Source organism: Pararge aegeria, chromosome 1 (assembly GCF_905163445.1).
Source record: "Pararge aegeria chromosome 1, ilParAegt1.1, whole genome shotgun sequence".
In the NCBI taxonomy this organism is placed as follows: Eukaryota; Metazoa; Arthropoda; class Insecta; order Lepidoptera; family Nymphalidae; genus Pararge; species Pararge aegeria.
This window is the reverse complement of record NC_053180.1, coordinates 8,945,984-8,966,174: the sequence shown is the minus strand read 5'-3', so window position 1 is coordinate 8,966,174 and position 20,191 is coordinate 8,945,984. Positions and strand designations below refer to the sequence as shown.

At 35.6% G+C, this 20,191-nt stretch overlaps 2 protein-coding genes across 2 annotated transcripts in view; one reads left to right on the top strand and one right to left on the bottom strand.

Moving 5' to 3' along the window:
• Positions 1–509: 509 nt before the first annotated feature.
• On the top strand, positions 510–5,729 carry LOC120636032. The gene is made up of 5 exons (XM_039907319.1): positions 510–632; positions 705–824; positions 1,038–1,125; positions 2,835–2,921; positions 3,694–5,729. The coding sequence occupies exons 1-5, from the start codon at positions 607–609 to the stop codon at positions 3,754–3,756; spliced, it is 384 nt and encodes a 127-aa protein (XP_039763253.1). The 5' UTR covers positions 510–606; the 3' UTR covers positions 3,757–5,729.
• A 258-nt stretch (positions 5,730–5,987) lies between these two features.
• LOC120635950 (uncharacterized peptidase C1-like protein F26E4.3) overlaps positions 5,988–20,191 on the bottom strand; it is a 55,554-nt gene continuing 41,350 nt past the window's right edge. Inside the window, exons 4-9 of the mRNA XM_039907194.1 lie at positions 16,491–16,669; positions 14,015–14,192; positions 10,496–10,627; positions 9,755–9,951; positions 8,623–8,762; positions 5,988–7,952 (exon numbers count right to left, since the gene is read on the bottom strand). Coding sequence (XP_039763128.1) covers positions 7,815–7,952; positions 8,623–8,762; positions 9,755–9,951; positions 10,496–10,627; positions 14,015–14,192; positions 16,491–16,669 — 964 coding nt within the window. The 3' untranslated portion in view covers positions 5,988–7,814. The remainder of the gene's footprint in view (positions 7,953–8,622; positions 8,763–9,754; positions 9,952–10,495; positions 10,628–14,014; positions 14,193–16,490; positions 16,670–20,191) is intronic.

Here is a 20,191-nt window from a genome sequence, read left to right as displayed (position 1 = left end):
ACTTAGGTACCTACATTATTTATTCTAATACTGAATTTTTTAAAGATGTGCTGAGCGAGACTTATTTTATCTTTGTGTGTCCTTTTTTATCGATAAAAGAATAATAATAAGGTATCGTATCTACAACAGCAGTTAAGTAGAAAATATTAATGATGGTTCTTTTATGTTTATTCTTGCTCATCTGACGCGTTATTATATGTTCATGATAGAAATTCTAAGTCGTTGCGGTTGTATTTTTACTAAATGAAGAAGTCGGTTGAAAACCTAGAAAGAGAAACACATTTCGCATTTTATTATTAAAAAAAAAGAGCTGGAACTCACTCTATGAAGGATATGAAATTACGGTTAAGAAGGTTTTTACAATAGTTGTGTCAGTAATCATTTCATTTATTTTTTCGATTCCATATTTTTTATATAAACATCATTATATTTCTCAGCTGCGTTCTGCCAAGTGCCAACGACTATGTCAAATGTCACTTGTCTGTCAGTGTCAAAGTGGTTGCGAAGGAACAGAAAGTGTGAGAGAAGAATATTGCTGTATTATTATATTTACGTTTAATTTTTTTCTAAATATTAATTGCTATTTAATAAGAATAAAACAAAAAAATGTCAGGATCTGAAGTGATTGAAGTGTGAGAGACCTATTCTTTTAATATTATTTCAATATTTTTACAGAATATTCTAAGCTAAGATATTTTTTAAAGTTCCAGCGAAAATCCTGTAAAGCCAGAAGACCTAAAAACTATACAACTACTTGCGAAAGGTGTGATGGAGATATATGAACCGCCTTTGGCTACTTTAAATACTCATCTAAAAGAGTTGACGTAAGTATAATTTAAAGAACCAATGAATGACCCCTAAGGTACTAATAATGTTAAGCTCGGGTCATTATTCACCAGTTCCTTTAGATGTTTCGTAAATTTAATTTTCCACCAACCCCTTGAGGCATAATAAACAAAAATCATATTATCCTCCTGTCATTTTAGAAATTTTGCAAGACATGGAATTGCAATTCATTTTAGAAGTATTGGTTTCAGTGAGAAACAAGAAGCAGTACACAATATGCTTTCATCAGAGAGGCGCCGACTTGAAGATTTACAAAATGATGCTATGTTAGATGCACTTGTAAGTTGTTAACTTAAAAATTAAAACATAATAATTAGTCAAGTTTAGTTAATGCAATTTGCCTATTGCCGTCAGCTCATTGGTCCCACTGCTGGGCAGGGAAGCTTTAATTCACACGGCTGCTTGAATGAGGATTGGAGCTCTTTACTGGGACATACTGCATACAATTCTCTCCAAGTCATGAGGAAGTCAAAACCTAACAATTGCTGACCTGACCAGGAAGAAATACTGATCTGTCACAAGAAATATTGATCGGTCACCCTTAAAACTAGACCAACAGGGTACTTTTCCATTGCCCAACCAATACACCAACCTTAAGGAAATATATTATGGAAAAAGTAATTGTTTACTGTTTGAAAACGCATGCATCACTGGCTACTTAACATTATTTTCTAGAATTTTGTAGTAATAAAAAAACAATGGTATTGCATATCTTTGAAAAAATTCTGGGATATATATTAAGTAATTTAACAAGCTTTGCTCATGCAGCCTGGAGGGTCTTAGCTCTGTAATGTTAATTTAAGTACCTCCACATCCTTGACTGAGGAAAGGAAGGTACAGAGGTCACCTAACTTATTCTTATTCTATACTAATATTATGAAGAGGTTTGTGAGCTTGTAAGGGGTAATCTCTGGATCTACAATACCAATTTTGAAAAATCTTTTAATATATTAGTGACCTAATTATTTATGAGGCATAGGCATGAAATTGACCAGAAAACAGAAAAAACCTTTTTGTGGTAGTCAGATTTACAAAGTGGAAAAAACGGTCAAACAAAAATTTTCTTATGAATGCTGCCTTCTCAATGAGAGATATATGATTGTGTTATAGAGAAAGGTTGTCAGCCACAGCATATGTATATAATTTTATGGTTAAGGAACAAAAAGAAGTTTATTATATTAAAAAAATATAATAAATGTTTAGGTCATGTTTATTGGTCCACCTTTTGTAAAATCAGGAAGTAAATCATAGCACTTGGTATAACGGAACATACATTGATAAGCTAAAATAGGGGCAGCAATATCCTTCCTTCCTTTCCTTCCTTCGTTAATATTATAAATGTGAATGTAAGTTTGTTTGTTACGCTTTCGCGCGAAAACTACTTAACCGATCATCATGAAACTTTGTACACGTATTCTTAGATGTATCAAAAGTAATATAGGTAACTTTTTATTAAAAAAAAATATATTTTTAACGAAAGATAAAAAAATGTTTGTCGAAAATCTCATGTATGACTTTAGGTGTAGACTATGTACGCTGCGTCCCGAAATTTAAGCGGGCGAAGCCGCAGGGCATATCTAGTAATATTATAAAGTGCTTGAGTTTGTATGGTTGAATGCACTAATCTTAGGAACTGCTGGTGCAAATTGGATTTATTTTGTACTGGATAGTCTATTTATCGGCCTAAGGCTATACAACATCACGCTTCGACAAATAGCTATCACGACCACGCTAAGATGATCAATGAGAAATATTGCAAAAACTGAAAAAATATCCTTCTTGAGAGATTCCGATGCGTGCGATGCATACACAATTTAACGTAACGCTACGTAACTTAAGGTTACGCTAAAACGACGGAATTACGTCCGCGACAGCATATGACTATCTTTTAAGTCAACCTCCTCCTCCTGACGACTTGTCGAGAGGGACCGCTAGACACTAAATAAATTTATTAAAATTTTCACCTAGACATTATATTTTACTTTCAGTTGGCAGATATAGCTACAAATAAAGAAAAGTTGACATCAATAACAAACTCCATGATAACATTACATAAAAGAGTACAATCATTACAGGTGAGAACAATTTTAAGGATACAACTGACCACTTTTCTAAAATTGATTTGGAGAAATTAATTTAGTCCAATCTACATATCAGTTTCTTTGTCAAAGTTTGTTATCATAACGTGGTAACCCTATTGGACAAAGTGGTGGAGCCGAATCCCACGAAGAAGCTCGATAAGCTCCTAAGAGAGTGTAGTAGCAAATCATTTTTTGATATAGCTCATCTGGGGAAGTACTATAGCCATGCTTATTCCAGCCGCTAAGTATTGCTGTGTTCTGGTTGGAAGTGCGTGGTCATTACAGGCTCATAAAGCTTAACCAATGCCTCAGGCCGGTGGACACAGGCCATTACTTTGTTGGATGTGTTCCTTGCATACCCGGCAAAAAGTGGCTCTGGTTATAAGGGAATGGTTAATACCATCAGCACGGCTAGAGTGGGCAGGAGACAATTATATCCCCGGGGAAAAGATAAAAATTTATCTTCTCGCACAGCTTTATCAAAGCACTGGCGCAGAAGTCGAAATAATATATGTGTAGTAATAAACGGAGGTAAACTTCTCCTATTCCATGTTCCCGGTCTTTACGAGGTGGACACGTTAATTATATCCTATTGTTAGGTGATATAATTTTTATCTATCGTGGGTGATTTGTTTGGTTTGCTAATAAATATTTATTTCTATGCAAAATAAAAGAGAGGAAATCTGTATAGAGCTGTTGAACTTTTATTATTTACACCATTAATGATGAACTGTATATAACAAAGTATATATTTCTTTTGTTCTAGGTACGAGCAGCGAATGTTGAAAAAGTTGCAAAGAGTAAAAGCCAGTCTAAGCCAACAAGTTAGCTAAAACTTGTCTCAGTGCTTATGATATACTGATATCGCCTTTGAAAAATAGGTTTAAACCCTACATAATGTTATGGCAATTAAAGAGTCTATTGTGTAAGGAGGGATCGCATGATCTTTCTTGGCCGGACTAAAGTTGTCCGTAAGACTACAAGGTGAAGTTCAATTCTAGAAGGTATTCACGCCTGTACGATGTACATTTACAATCATCATCATCAATCCATTTATGGCCCACTACAGGGCATGATTGCCTCCCAGAATCAGAAGGGTTTGGCCATAGTACACCACGCTCGTTAAGTGTGGATTGGTGGACTTCACACACTATAGAGAACATTATAGACAACTCTCAGGCATGAAGATTTCCTCACCTTGTTGTCCTTTGTTAAAGCGAATGATATTTAATGTGCATGTACAAAACCACCATTGAATTTGTAAAAACGATATCAGCTCTGACATTATTTACTTCAGTCCAGTCAAGTTAGAATATGCGTTCTGTACTTTAAATGTTGACTAACTAAAAATTTTACTGTATGTAGTCAAGTAATAAATTGGCATTACGTACACTTATTTTGAAATAGTGCTGTCCTTTTCGACATATTCTTTGTAAAAAAGGAAAGCACTGTTTTTAAATCAATCAATTTGGTTTCCCTCTTTTCTTCGTTCTTGGGACAACGGTTATGCAGGACTCAGAGTACGAACGTAGCCTTCGGTCATCTATAACGATCGTCAGTATTTATAGTTCCGGTTTCCACCAGGAAACTTGACTGAGAGTTGATTTGGTTAATTATCCGCCAGATGTGATTTATTTCTCTTGATGCTTTTTTATGGTTATGAATTTTTTTAAGGAATTTTTGTAAGTGACAAATAACATGTACCGGTGTTGCCACCACCTCTTGACATAATCTGCATATATAACTATCACGCAGCTTTTGATTCTACAAGAGTTGTTTTTTAAATTCCCTTGACTGCAATAACACCTGGTGGTGATGATGCAGTCTAACGGTAACGGGCTAACCTGTTAGGAAGTATGGTAGTCTTACCCCTAATTGGTTTCTACGCGACATCGCACCGGAACAGTAAATCGCTTACTGGCACGTCTTTGCCATAAAGGTGGTAACAACAGCAAAAACCAGACCAGAGCAGACAAAATTCAGAAATTATAAATTCCCGAGTTGTAAATGTGTGTAGTTATTCCACTGTCGCATCAGAGACTGTACTTAAGTTACAGACAGTCCCTACTTAGCATTATTGCCTCCGAGGCAGCCCTTTCACGGAGGTCGCCTAAAAACACTTCAACTGAGAGCATCTTTCAAATGTCAGAGTATGACAGACCACTGAATAACTAAATCGACGCAATTCCACATTTATATTTAATGCTCTTATCGTCCGGATCTCCAGATTTGTAAAGGTCGAAGGAAAATTGCAATAAAACAGCTGCATACAATTGCGCGAATCATTTAATATCTAAGTACAATATTATTTTAAATTAAAGTAAAACACTTATACTATGCATTCCATAAATTACATTTATAAAGTTAATCTAAAAAATATATATTGTCGATTAAGTTTGAACGTTTAAGTTATAATATAGTATATAAACTAAGTTTATATGGTTAGTATTCTAGCGAATGAGCCTAAGCAAATTAATAAATTTGCTCCAAGGTTCATTCGCTTTAATACACGTTAATAAATCCTGAAAAACTACTTATGGAAGTTTTGAATATTAGACCACCTTATTTTAATTACCTTTTGACTAACGAAAGTGATTTTATCGAAAAATAATTAAGATTTCGCGCGTTCAACTTAGTTTTATCTTTTTACTTTAACATCATTGGTCTTAAGTTATTATAAAAGTAATAACTAGAGATCGGATATTCCTATGCATATTTGTCCAGAAAATTTTCGGCTATGAAATTATGGAGACGGTTTCATTGCAGATCAGAATAGATCCTTTTTTTCAGCAAAATCGGAAATGCGTCAAAAATAAAAGAATACTATGCGCTTCCATAATTAAATGCCATAGTAGCTTTAGATAAATATGTATCCGAATATCCGATCTACCTTTTATGTCTAAAATACGTAAAATGGCAGTTATTTAGCAATGAAGCGTGTTCAAATATGCTAAGATATGCTTTGAATTTCAATCTATATGTACTTCAAATTATAAAGCTTTATTTGTACGTCTGAATATAATGTCGATACAGCTGAATTTGTAATCTCAGGAATTTGAACTTAGATTGAAAAAAATCTGAGACAGGTTTTTTTTTTATTTAAAGCGGGTAAAACCGCGTGTCACAGCTAGTTTTAACTTACAAAGCGTTTTTAAAATAACTTACAACAAATAAATATAACGTAATTCATGTTTCATGGTAAGTATTTAATAACAAAGTAAATAAGTACTTTAATTTTATTTAACAGTTAAATTATCATATGTACTAAGTACATTATCGAAATACTTTACGTTGAAAAATTTAAATTATCCAATTTATCAAATAGTGGATAATTTTGACTAACTTAATAATAAAAAGCTACTAATTACTATAAACTTTTCAATCTGGCTAGTAAATTTTTTGCCTTACTTTTTACTTAACTTTTTAATTACCTAAGCAGTTGCGTTCATAACGTAGACATTAAGCAGGCGGTACATATAAAACAATCTTTAATTTATTTTATTATTATCTAGGACTTTTAACTAACACAGCTGATGTTAACGCTGCTTTTTTGATGAAAACATCCGACCGACGTACCTAGCTATCTCAGGCCTTTGGTTTGCCATTCACACGTGCATAAAAGCATTAACTACCCTGAAGTTAAGGTTTCGAAGAAATATTTTCGATTTTATATATTCTGTCTGCCTTATGCCTACACTAGTGGACTCAGAATTCCTCGGTAGGTACACACTAAACTACACTAAGCTACTTTATTTAAATATCATCGATTATTCTCACAGTACACATTTCAGTATCAAAATATATATTTCCTGAAAAAGCATCACTTATTTGGCAACAAACGTATGGATATATACGATGGTCCATACAGCAAAGTCACCGACTAACTGTCGAGCAGTTAGTCCTATAGTCTATAGTCTGTTGGTTTAGTGTGTAGACACCTTTATATTTTTTATATACGTATATGTCCTACACGTTCGGAAATTACGATCATAATCACTAAATTATCAAAAAATATATAGCTACCCAACTAAAACTCTCCATGAGTTAACAATGATATAGAACACTTTAGAATGACTATATTTTGTAACTATAGATAGATATATAAGAAATGGCTATAGCCATTTTACTGTTCTAAGAACATTCTAGTGGGTATCGATTTTCATTCATTCGGATACTCGCCACTCTGAGATCCAACAATATGGCAGATTTACACAGTTAGTAAATTTCTCATAAGAGCGTAACAAGGCCAGTATGGCAAGCATGCGCCCCACGATTTAATTATCTCTACCTACTTACTCGTATTTTTCGTTAAACGTAGACGAGATAATGTGTCGATATAACTCGTGGCGCGCATGCTAGCCTTACAGATCCGATTTTAGAACGTTGCAAACAAAAACAAGACCTAAAATGCTACGATGCCGCTCTGTGCACTCCTAATACCACTTTTATCGCAGTTTTAGTTGTCTAAATTAAGTTAAACATAAGCAGAATAATCAGTAATATATTTTATCCCATATTTTTTTCCAATTTGTGCTAGAAATATTTTTTCTTTCGTCAGGAACACGTTTGTCTGCAGCGTGCTACTAGTTTCCAAATTGCTCCTGCCAGGGCATCGAACCCGAGACTTCCTATTTATAAGACCGCAGCGCTGACCACAGCGCCAGAGAGAGTTACTGTTGTATTGGATAGTTAAGGGAGGTCGCTAACAAATAGTTACTGAATATCCGGAGGCTGTTTACAATGTAAATCCAACTAAATTTTTTTCTGTGTTAGTATTCGATTGTAATTTCATGGGATATATCGTGTACTATTCAACAATAACCACCCCCGGTCGGTCTTAATTAACTTAGTGACCACGCAGAGGGGTGTAATAAGAAAGTTCCTCTGTTATGTTCTCTTGTACGCCTCGGTGACCTCGCTCCACGAAGCGACCACGAAAGACTCTATACCGACCTGGTTGTGGCCCCTTGCGATGCGGAAGTAACCGTTCTCACCCCAATCGCAGCCCCAGCTGTTGGCGACAATCTGTAAGCAAAAGCATTTTATAATATTCTTAAAAACAGTAAATCTTCATAGGTCAGCAAAGTTTCAGATAGTTTCACGTCTTGCCCAGCTATAGCAGTAAAGCTGGTTTGTTTACACCATAAAAATATCGTTGTGCCAAAAGCACTGCCATAATTTGAGCTTAAAAACAAGTATAATAAGTTCAATTGTACTTTGACGTTTCAAAATTTCAATACTAGAAAATGACATTATGATGATGCGTTGTACTAAGGGTAGGTACAGCTTGATATAATTCTTTTCGACTGGACGCTATCCTAAAAAGTGTGGGTTTATGTATCAGATCAAACGGTTTTTTTTTAGAGTTTTGCAGGTTGGTTAACACCATATGGATAGAAATGAAAAATAAAAATTATGATAAACAATAACGCATTTCCGCATCGTATACGCAACTCTAACTATTAAGTTATGTGCGTTTTAAGCAATTGAAATAACACTTGATTTAACAGTGAATGAAAACATCGTGAGAAAACCTTTTTGCCTGAAAGTTCTCCATAATGTTCTCAAAGGCGCGCGAAGCCCACAAAACCGCACTGGGCCAGCGCGGCGTAGTAAACTACGGCCTTAACCGTTCTCACTGTGGGAGGAGATCCGTGCGAGATGCTGTATTTAAAACAATAAATATTTTCATTACCCAATATTTATCGCCAAAGTCTTCACCCCAGCCGATGATGCGAACGCTGTGCAAGCCCCGCATGATGTTGTCTCCGTGCCGACTACGTCTGTAGATGCCGTCGCGGTAGTGGAAGAAGTCTTGGTACACCGTCATGACCGCTGTAAACATTGATTTCATATGTTAAGTACTATGTCACACTAATTTTTCCAACTGAAGTAATTTTTCCACATGGACAAATGGTCGCTGATGGCGTAACATACAGTCGTGTAGAAAATTTTTAAATTTATTTTTCGCTAGGATATTTAAGCTATTGCAATCTGTCTAAAAAATGAGCATTACTGATTTCTATATAGATTAATAGTAAACTAGCTGTTCAATATAAATAGATTTCTGCTTCCAATTTCCGTAGGTAATGTTGACAGAAAACGCGCTATATTATAATTGGTAAGCTAAATGGCGGAAAATATCGAGTCACTGGTTGAAGATGGTTACAGACACGGGTGAAGTGACAACGAAGTAAAGCACTACTTATCTGATATAACCTACTTATATATTATTAGATTATGAATCAAGTAATGTTACATCGCATTTTACAGAAGAGCCGGTATTAGGCGCCTGAGCTCAAAGCGGATGCGCTAAGAAAGCCGAGAGTGTAACAAGTCATGTACCATACGTGTTTCATACGAGGATTTTCATCACACTTGCGAGGAAAAAAACAGGAGAAGGAAAAAAATTTACAGTTATTTTCTGAGGACGTTTTAACGTTTTTAAAAAATAACTAACCATTTTTTGCTGTTTTTAAATTAATTTTGGCCGAAACAGGATATTCACTAACGATTGCCTCGATTATTATTCCTATAAGCGGTTTAATCCTGTTTTCTTCCTCGCAAGTGTGATGAACAAAAAAAAAGCTCGGTACTGGCAGTGGGACGTTATTAGGCTAAGAGCATGGGCGCACCGTGATTTTTTTTAGATCAGACCGTCCGGGGATGTTATGTGAAAAAAAAATTTAAGGGCCCTCTATAATCGATGCGATAAACTTCTTTTTATCTGTCTGTCTGTACCTTGGCCACAATACATTTTCTGCTGCCCTCCCCTGGGTACGCCCATGGCTAAGAGTGTTCTGAATTCGAAGAGTTGGTGCATTTACCGTGTACTGGTCCGGAATTCGTTATCTCATACATGATGTCCGCTTCATTCTTGATTCTGTAAAGCGGTCCGACCCTGTATCTAGACGTCCGCGCGTCGACCACTGGTCGGCAGCCATCACCGATCAAGTCGTTCTTCTTATTGAATCGGCACTTGGTCACATTTGCCTTGTAGGGTAAGCATTCTTCGTCCACAAGCCTACAAAAAGCAAGATACAAATACATAAATAAATAAAAATACTACGACAATACACACCTACTACGCTAGCACGCTAGCCTCAAAGTAAGCGTTGCTTGTCTTATGGGTACCTACTAAGATAACTGATGAATATTTTTATGAATAATGTAAATAAATACTTAAAACACCGAGATACTGAAAAACATGTATGTTCATCACCCACAGCCACTCGGAAAGCAGGGTCGCTGCCTAATAATTATAAGGTCTTCAATTTGTGTTTGTTTGTGCGCAAAATATGTAGGTACATGATCTAGTTTTTAATGTGATTTGAGTGTTTATAAATTGAGAGAGTATTTATGTAATTGGCTAATGGATAGCGTATTAGTTTTTTTATATAAGTACTTCTTTAGATGTAAATAGGCGGTCAAGATGGAACAAAGGTTCTAATAATTTGTTTTGAGACTTTGAATACTTAGACTACAAAATGCATAACGAGAGAAAGAAAAAAATTCAGAGAGTTAGATAAGATACATTAGAGTAATGGAAGTTAGTTAGTTAGCTTTACCCGTAAAGTCTCGCGAAGTTCCATGCTTTGTCAATGTAACCGCCTTGGCATCCATTTTGTTCTTTGTTGCATGACAGTTGGATCTGAGGACTAAGCACCACCTTCTCAGCACCGTTGGATTGAATAGCAAATCTGAAAGTAAATAAAAATATGTAATAAATAGTTAATTACTTCCATGATTGTTGATTTAATATATGTTGTTGAATATGTTTTTGCGGTTTTTTTTATTCCATAAAAACACCCAGACACTGAAAAACATTCATATTCATCACACAAACAATGTTACAGTTGTATTCCAGGTATTTCAAATAAAAAAATTACTGAAGCCACTAAAAGTCGCGTATCACTAAAACAATATAACACGATCTTAATTTTATATATAAAAGTTTTTAGGAATTTGTATCGCGATAGAAGGTAATACGATCACTTTAGGTACGCCCTTTGTTATTTGATATCTACTGCAGTGGCTACATAATATAGTTTGTTTCTAAACTATTTTTTGTTCATGACAGGTATCATCTGAACCTGGGCAGTCAATAAGGTTTCGTTCACATGGTGAGGTATCTTTAACAATTTTTTTATCAACCTGTAGTAGCCATTCTAGACTCTAGTCATTATATACAACGTGTAAATAAAAACCGAAATAATGCTTCGCAGGCTTTAGAGGTGCATTATGTATTGTCTCTAAGACTAGTCTGTGAGAACAAAAACCTTTAAGTTTTTGAGTAAACCACTGCCATAGTTTTTACTTAAATAAATCAGATACAGCCCCAACATCACATGCATGATTAAAATCAAGTGACTGCTGTCACTTTAATTAGGTACGCGTTGCGTAGCGTAGGTACTATGCTCGTGTCGGTCTTTTACCTTCAAAAGGGTTGTCATGAGTAAACACTTAGAATATTATTGAATTCGTTTGTGTGGGATAATAAATATTAGTGCTGTACAATTTGGCCGTTTAAACCGGCCATAAAATTTAACCAGGTTAATTAGTTTGTCAATGTAACCGCCTTGGCATCCATTTTGTTCTTTGTTGCATGACAGTTGGATCTGAGGACTAAGCACCACCTTCTCAGCACCCGGTTAAATTTATTAACTAGTTAACCGGTTAAATTAGGTAACCGGTTAATCGGTTAAAAAAGAAGTTGCTTATCTTCGCAATCAGCAAACTTATTGATGTTTCTGTAGCAAAATCGCGAAATTTCTTGTAAATATAATTAAAATTTTTTATAATTTTATAATTTTATGATTTGTTAACAAATATCGACAGAGGATTTGTTAATATTTATCATTAAATGATTTGTTAATGTTTATCATTAAATGATTTGTTAATATTTAATAAATAAACACCAGATTTATTAAATAATAACCAATCATTTTGAATAGTAACAAATCATTTGTTTTTGATGTTTAAAAATGGTCTCTAATAAATTATTTATTTACTATTAACAAATGTTTTGCAAATTAATCATTCTGGGTAACAATTTTCAATATATTAGTGAGGAAATTTAATTTATTTTTAACCGATTATCCGGATTATTCAGTTAACCGGTTAACTAGTTAACTGATTTAACCGGTTAAATAGTTAATTAATTTAACTGGTTAGTTTAAGTTAATTAGTTGGCTGCTGAACTAAGTAACCTGGTTAAATTTTATGGCCGGTTTAAACGGCCAAATTGTACAGCACTAATAAATATACTTCCTTTGATTTAATATTTTACAGGGTGATTGCTTATAATATATTCTTATGCACTATTTAACATTATTTCATAATTCAGTTACACGTTGTATAAAATAATTATAAGAAAATGTTTTTTCATTAGTAGTGGAATAAAAAAAACAACAATATGAATCCAAGTATTTCTTAAAGTACTTAGAATTATCTCTCAAAGTACAGAATGAAATGCGCAGACCGAAATATGACCTGTCCTCAGGGCAAGATCAAGGCCTATATGTCAATATGGATTGGTAGATAGTCACTGTTCAAAGCAGCGATTACTAAGTATCATCAATAACAATCTATATATATATATATATATGCCCTCCCATTTCGAGAAGTATGTAGTCCTTAAGTGGACTGTTAATGTTATATATATAATATCAATCTATATATCATAGTATATAGTGTATATATATATCTTAATATATATAAATCTCCTGTCACGATGTTTGTCCGCAATGGACTCCTAAACTACTTAACCGATTTAAAATTAAATTGGTACACCGTGAGCAGTCTGGTCCAACTTAAGAGATAGGATAGCTTAGATCTTTAATTATAGTCGCAATTTTATTTTATTTCAAATTATTTTACTATAATTAATTGGCAGTCACATGTTATATATATATACTACTATACTCATTTAAAGCTTAGCGATACTGAATACTTTAAAAACAAAATCAAACGCAGACGAAGTCGCGGGCAACAGCTAGTATATATAGCATTCAGTATCGCTAAGCCTTAAATTAGTATAGTAGTATTATATATATATATAAAATGTGACTGTCAATTAATTATAGAAAAATTATTTGCAATAAAATAAAATTGCGACTATAATTAAAAATCTAAACTATCCTATCTCTTAAGTTGGAACAGACTGCTCACGGTGTGCCAATATAATTTAAAATCGGTTAAGTAGTTTAGGAGTCCATCGCGGACAAACATCGTGACAAGAGATTTATATATATTAAGATAGATTGTACTATATTGAGGGCTTGATCATGATCGCCACGTACTTATATGATTATGATAAAAACAGCTACTGACGATCCGACCTAAAATATCTCCTTTGCTAGAAACTGAGGCTAGAAGCTGGGTACGCCCAGTATGTGTATCAAGCCTAAGCAAATCAAAACTGGATTGTGAACGGCTCAATGAGCGGAACGTTATTAAATACTTTGACAAATAGGCGGCGCGTATCAGCAGCTTTTTGTATCCGATTGCAACTGATAACTAGTCGAAGGACTTAATTCAACATTATAGCAAAGAGACGTCTTTCTCTTCCCCTTTCTGTGGTACAGTTTCAGTTTTCTGAAGACTGTACAAAGTATAATAACAGTGCAACATAACAATTTTTGTGTCTAAATTCGCCGGTTTTTAGGGTTAGTACCCAAAAGGTGAAACTGAACCCTATTACTAAGACTCCATTGTCCGCCTGTCACCAGGCTGTATATCATGAACCGTTAGTTGTATAAAGACGTGCCGGTAAAATATAAGTACTAAATTCCCTAACAGGTTAGCCCGCTAGCATCTTAAACTGGTCCATCACTTGCTGTAATCAATCTCACCGATTGCAGTCAAGGGCTAACTTGTAATTAAAAAAAAAACATCAATAGCGTATAGTTTAATACAGTACTGAAGGCCTCTCCCAACGCGAGGCTTTGTAGAAGACGCAGAGCTGTCCGTACTCCGTTCTCTAAGTCGAAGAGGAGGGATGGTCACCAACTGTCACCACCCCTTCTCTTCCATCACCGCACGGCATAATTATAAGGTACCTACGGAACTTTAAAAAGAAAACGTACCTGTCCGAAGCGACTGTAGCCACAGTTATGGCCCAGTCAGAGCCACACCACTCTTGGTTCACGATAGGGGATATGAAACCTGGCCAGTGGTCTCTGGCGTCGAAGTGCAGGGGGTAGTTCAGTTCGCTCTTGCTGGGCACTGATATAGCTTCCACTTCATTATTGAGGGGAAGAGTACCTGAAACATCGAATTTATGTTAGAGGTGTAGAGAGAAGTAAAGTCAATTTTTTCTTACCTGCTTTATAATGTAAACAATCCTGTCGTTACTTTTTGTTGTAAACTTTATTTTAAATTGTCAGGAACATAATAAAACACACTTACATAAAGAAAAACTCTTTTTAATTTTTTTGTTTTTATTTATTTTATCACACTTGTTTTTTTTTGTCTATTTTTCTAACATGCTAATAAAAAAACACATTGTAACTAAGAAGAAATTCGAAGAATGTTTTTATTTTAAGACAAGGTAACATAGAATGAATGGAGAGAAAAAAATTTCATCGTTAACATCAGCTACCTGCTGGGTCCAATCTGGAGCGCTATATTCCATGACAGATTCCAGGCCTTCTCTTTAAAGAAGATAACAGTCGCATGCACTGCACATACACTGCCTACCCTAAAGATTTTACAAGAAAAAGCGCTTTAGAGTTACCTACAATAAGATGCCGCGTAGATGAGTGACTGATATCCTCGCTTGCCTGCGTCATACGATGATCCGAAATATAGCATTAACATTCAGTATAAGCGCTACAGGTCACGGTTAATGTCAGTGCTTTCTCTTAAGCACTAGAATGCACTACTTTCACTTTAATTGTTTTCTAAATCCATTAATTCGTATAAAACTAGGTTACTATTCATACCTTTTGTCTGGTATCTTCGGCAATCTACTCTACGAACTAGCTAGCAATCACTCAACGAACAAAAACGTGCAGCCATGTGATTTAGGATTCCGGTACGATTTCACGTAGAAATAACAGGTTAGCCCGCTACAATCTAAGACCGTATGATGACGATTGCAGTCCAGGGCTAACTTGTGGGGTACAAAAAAAGGCTACCCAGGTCTTCTACCGAAATATATCATCATCAACCCATTACGGGCCCACATCATTTGCCCGCTCAACTAACTTTTGCAACTGTTGCTAAATTGTGGCGACCCTGTTATCATGAAATATGCGATGAATTGATCTTGTAGGAGAGAGACATAAAGCTAATACTCTCCACGTTTACCTCAATGCGATTATAATATGCTTGATGGAGTTTAAACAATGCTTATTTCCTGACCCAAGAGTAGTGCTGATGGTAAACATCAACAGATAATTCTCCGTTTTTATTACACACAGGTGATAACCGATGTCGCACAAACGCGCTAATTTGTCAAAGACATATTAGTAGTTTATGAAACCTCCACATAATACTAAGCGAGTAATAAAACAAAAGTGTGAGTTTATAACTACAAGGGCTAGTTCATTTAGTCAATAATTGACGGGCCCAGCAGAAGGCCAATCTGATGGTAATAGGAGAGCCATCGCATAAAAACAAAGCATATTATTGTCCATCAACTTGGCCTAGGTGTTAAGACTCATATGCCTGTTACTAGCAACCATACATATAATAGAGCGGTAATCTGGGGATATATTTTTTGTCTCCTGTCTACGCCAGCCGTGTAGGAGACAAAAATTATATCCCCTGACAATGGCTAAAATTACCGTGTCCGCTTGCCAAAGCACGGAAATAGAAAACAGGAGAAGTTAACGTTGATATTCGTTAACGAACATTATTTCGATAGTATTTCTTCCGTTCACCAATGCTCGGAGAGTTGATAAAGTTGTGGGAGAAGATAAATTTGTATCCTTTCCCCGGGGAGAAAATTGTCTCATGCTGCACATGCTAGCCTAGCCTGGCCTAGTATAATATTTACTTCGGCTTCCCTTTCGCGGGGCCGAGTAAGAATCTCAGCACGCACCTCTGACTTCTTAAGTTGTTTGCGTTTTGCAATTAAAATATCACTTGCTTCAACGGTGAAGGGAGACATCGTGAGGAAACCTGTACCTGAGAGTTATTGTTCTGTAAAGTACACAAGAATATTGTATACTTTTTGTTAAATTTTTATTTATAATTTTACTATATGTTTATGTGTTCAATAAAAGTGTATTCATTCATTCATTCATTCAAGTCCGCATTGGGCCAGCAGGATGCAGTACGGCTTTAACCCGTCTCATTATGGGAGGACACCCGTGCCCTGTATTGGGCCGGTAATGAGTTAATATGATAATGATGTCGTGCTAGCCGTGCATGGACATGTCAGCCATATCATATCCATTAACGTCATGGGCATCTGCTCAATATCGTACCGGAACGCTAAATCGATTGGAGGCTCGTCTTTGTTGGAAGTGTAAGCCTCGGAAGAGGCCACGGCCAAAGCCCCCCCCCCCCACCTGAGAATCATTTAAAACTTAACACTTATCCAACTTAACTTACCTAGCATATATATAAGGCCATCTTTCAACTTCTTCCCGTAGAATTGGGTGTAGTTTCTGTACGCCCGCCACGTGGAACGGTCTGATGATACACCCCTGTACACCTGCTCGCTCATGATGCACGGGTCATTATCGCATTTGAAATAAGCCACATCCATGTTTGGATATTTCTCGCACACACTGTAAAAAAAAAACAAATATTAAATGAAAAACACCGTGAAAGAAAGAAAATACATTTATGTTACAAACAGTACATCTTATAATCGCATATAAACAGACTATCTGTATCACCATTCACCAGGCGCGGCTCAGCATATGCCAGGCATTAAAATTTCATGCATGACATTTATTTTCAGCTGAGACTCGAGTGACCTTACAGCTAATAAAATTAAAAATAAAGTGACGCAATTAAAAGGAAATGGAAAACAGTACATATTTTAATGTACTTACATAATGATTTTATACGCAAAATTTTGCTACTAACATATTTGCAAATTTCATAAAGATCTCCTTATAGAAAATAGAAAGCTATCTATTTTTACCCTTGCTAAGTTAGTTGTGGGCTCTTCTTAGACCAGGGCGCGTTTGGAACCCTCGTAATGTAAACATTTATGTATAAACGCTTCTTAAGTGCCTGTGATAGGCCCGCATGAATAAAGAAATTTTGAATTTGAATTTGAATTTTTATTAGTGAAAAATGGTTGTCTTATATAGGTCCAGTAGTTATTAAACCTCTTCAGTACAAACAAAAGAAAAATCTTTCCTCTATATAATAATTAGATTATAGAAATAGATTAATGATAATGATAGATTCTACTGGAACCGCAGGCAATAGCTATTTGATTTTATTAACGGCAAAGCTTGGCTTTATAAGTATAGGTACCTGTTTACAAACTTTAACTACAAAACGTGTTGACATTCTTAAAGATGATTAAATATCAAATAGCTTAGAGCCAATTAGCGCTATCATCCCATCCTTAAAGTCTTTTGTATTGTCAGTCAAATTTAATCCTTGATCTTAAATTCCTAAGTACTGTTGACTCAAACCGCTTTTCCCTATAAATTCCTCATTAAAATGACTTAAAGTTTTATAACTTGACTTAATATTTCGATAGAGGAGAATATTTTTATTGACCAGAACAACACATATCTAAATATATACACTCAGAGTACATAACCGTTGCCATTCGTTTTAGGTCTATAGTATATCACTAGCGGATCCTCGCGACTTCGTCTACGTATGAATCAATCGAGAAGCTTGAATAGATCAACATCACAATCATCGTGGCTAGCTATGTACCTACTATTATTTTACGTGGTATACTGAGTTAGTAAGTTGTCATTAGTTTAGTTGATACATAAATACATCCATCCTCACAAGCCTTCGCATTTATAATATTAGTAGGATGGTACGCATGCATTCGATCGTCGATGGCTTGAGACTTGCTGTTATTTGTGAAGAGTTATGTCCACAAATAACAGCAAGGATCCTTATTAAAATAAAAAAATACATGCTTGATAGTATACACTTTGAAATAAAAAAATAATTATTAAAATCAATTCAAGTTTAACGGAATATTCATCAGCATCACCATATTTACGCATTACCCGTCCACTACAGAGCTCGGGTCTCCTTCCACATTGTGCAAGAGTTTAGGCCGTAGTCCAACTGGCCATGTACGGATTGGTGGAATTCACACGTCATTTGAAACGTTATGGAGAACTCAGGCATGCAAGTGTTATTTAATTGCTTAAAACTCACATAACTTAGAAAATTTAAATGTTTAGCCAAGGTCCTAGCCACCGCCTGTAGGAATCTGAAACGGGGTAAACACCCCTCTTACCTGTTGCCGTGCTTTAATAAATAAATAAATATACTACGACAATACACACATCGCCATCTAGCCCCAAAGTAAGCGTGTTATGGGTTTGAGATAGCTGATGAATATTTTTTATGAATACAATACACATAAATACTTATAATATACAGATAAACACCCAGACACTGAAAAACATTCATGTTCATCACACAAGCATTTTCCAGTTGTGGGAATCGAACCCACGACCTTGGACTCAGAAAGCAGGGTCGCTGCCCACTGCGCAACTCGGCCGTCACCACGGCACTGCTTTGGCAGTTGGACAAGTATATTTCATCCGTTGTCAGGGGATATAATGAGGGGATACCATCTTTGTCTCCTGACCGTTCTAACCCTGTCCCGGGGCTAGCACGGGCAGGAGACAAATTGATATCCCCGGATTATTGCCCCCTGACAAGGGATATAAGCACGGGAACATGGAATAGGAGAAGTTTACCCCCGTTTATTATAACACATATATTATTTGTATCTATATAATTTCCACTTGTGAGCCAGTGCTCTGAGAGTTGATAAAGCTGTGGGAGAAGATAAGTTTTTATCGTCTCCTGCCTATACTAGCCGTTCTGCCAATGCTGAGGGGATTGGCACTTGGGTTTATAAAAGCACACTTGAACCACAAGAAGTTTTGGGATGAAGCCACAGAAGGAGATGTTTAACATAATGAGTAGGTAGTAGAATTTGAAACAATGATATTAATAGACGTTTAAATACAGAACCATAAATATCGAATACCACAGACAATAAAGATTGCTTAACAACAATTAAATGACTAATTGATACAAGTGGATTCCAACTAGGAAATGTGAACTATTTTTATTGTTGATATAATCTAAGTGTTTTGCAATTTGAAGCAAGTGTCATAAGAAATAACAAATGGGAATACATAGATGTAAGTACAAAAACTCTAAGTATATCTGCACAACTACATTTTGTTTGTTTAACAACAACAAACGCGATTATATCTGGGAATACCCGTCAGATTTGAAAAATCTTTATTACATTTGTTTTTTCTGGTTCAGCCGGGCTTCAGCCGTGGATAGTTATGAAACTATCAACAAAAACGTGTCGCCAAGCGATTTAGCGTTCCGGTACGATGTTGTGTAGCAACCGTAGGGGTATGGGCTTACCATAACTGCCATACCTCTAACAAGTTAGCCCGCTACCATCTTAAACTGTGTCATCACTTACCATCCGGTGAGATTGCAGTCAGGGGCTGCATAGTGAAATAAAAAAAAAACTAATTCTTAGGTTGTTTAACAGGGTACGACACTTAGGAGCCTTCAAAAAGAATTCCCATAGAACGATTATAACAAGCTGGCCGGGCAATGCGGACGCGATGTGTCGGCGTATTTTTTGTAGGAAATCGGATAAACGCAGATGAAGTTGCGTGCTAGTAGCTAATATTAGTACTAATAGTAGAAACAGGCTTTTTTTGCGGAAATTTTAGGTATATGTGACATTATTATCTATACCTATATCTAAACTATAAAGAGAAAAGATTAGATTTTTGTATGCCATGTAATACATAAACTTAAAAGCTACCTTAACCGATATTAAAAAGTCTTTCACGTTTAGAAAGTTTCTTCTTGAATTTACTGAACTAATATTGATAAAATTTGGCACCTATTTCTTCCACCCTGGAGATGTAACGGCACAATGGAATTTAAAAACAGCTTGTGAACAGCTTGTGTGTATTATAATTTCAAAAGGTAAGCAAACTTCGTCAGACGTTAGTAACATGCGATTTATCCACATATGGTTCATTTCAAATCGTGTTTAATTTATCACGGTAAGTAAACAATTGCTTCATTCGTGATCGGCATTC

What these genes read in the sequence shown, in the direction of transcription:
- LOC120636032 (XM_039907319.1), top strand. Translation starts at nt 607, where the DNA reads ATGTCAGGATCTGAAGTGATTGAAGT. An exon ending in GGATCTGAAGTGATTGAAGT is followed by an intron (nt 633 to 704) that starts GTGAGAGACCTA and finishes TATTTTTTAAAG; the next exon opens with TTCCAGCGAAAATCCTGTAA. An exon ending in ATGCTATGTTAGATGCACTT is followed by an intron (nt 1,126 to 2,834) that starts GTAAGTTGTTAA and finishes TTTTACTTTCAG; the next exon opens with TTGGCAGATATAGCTACAAA.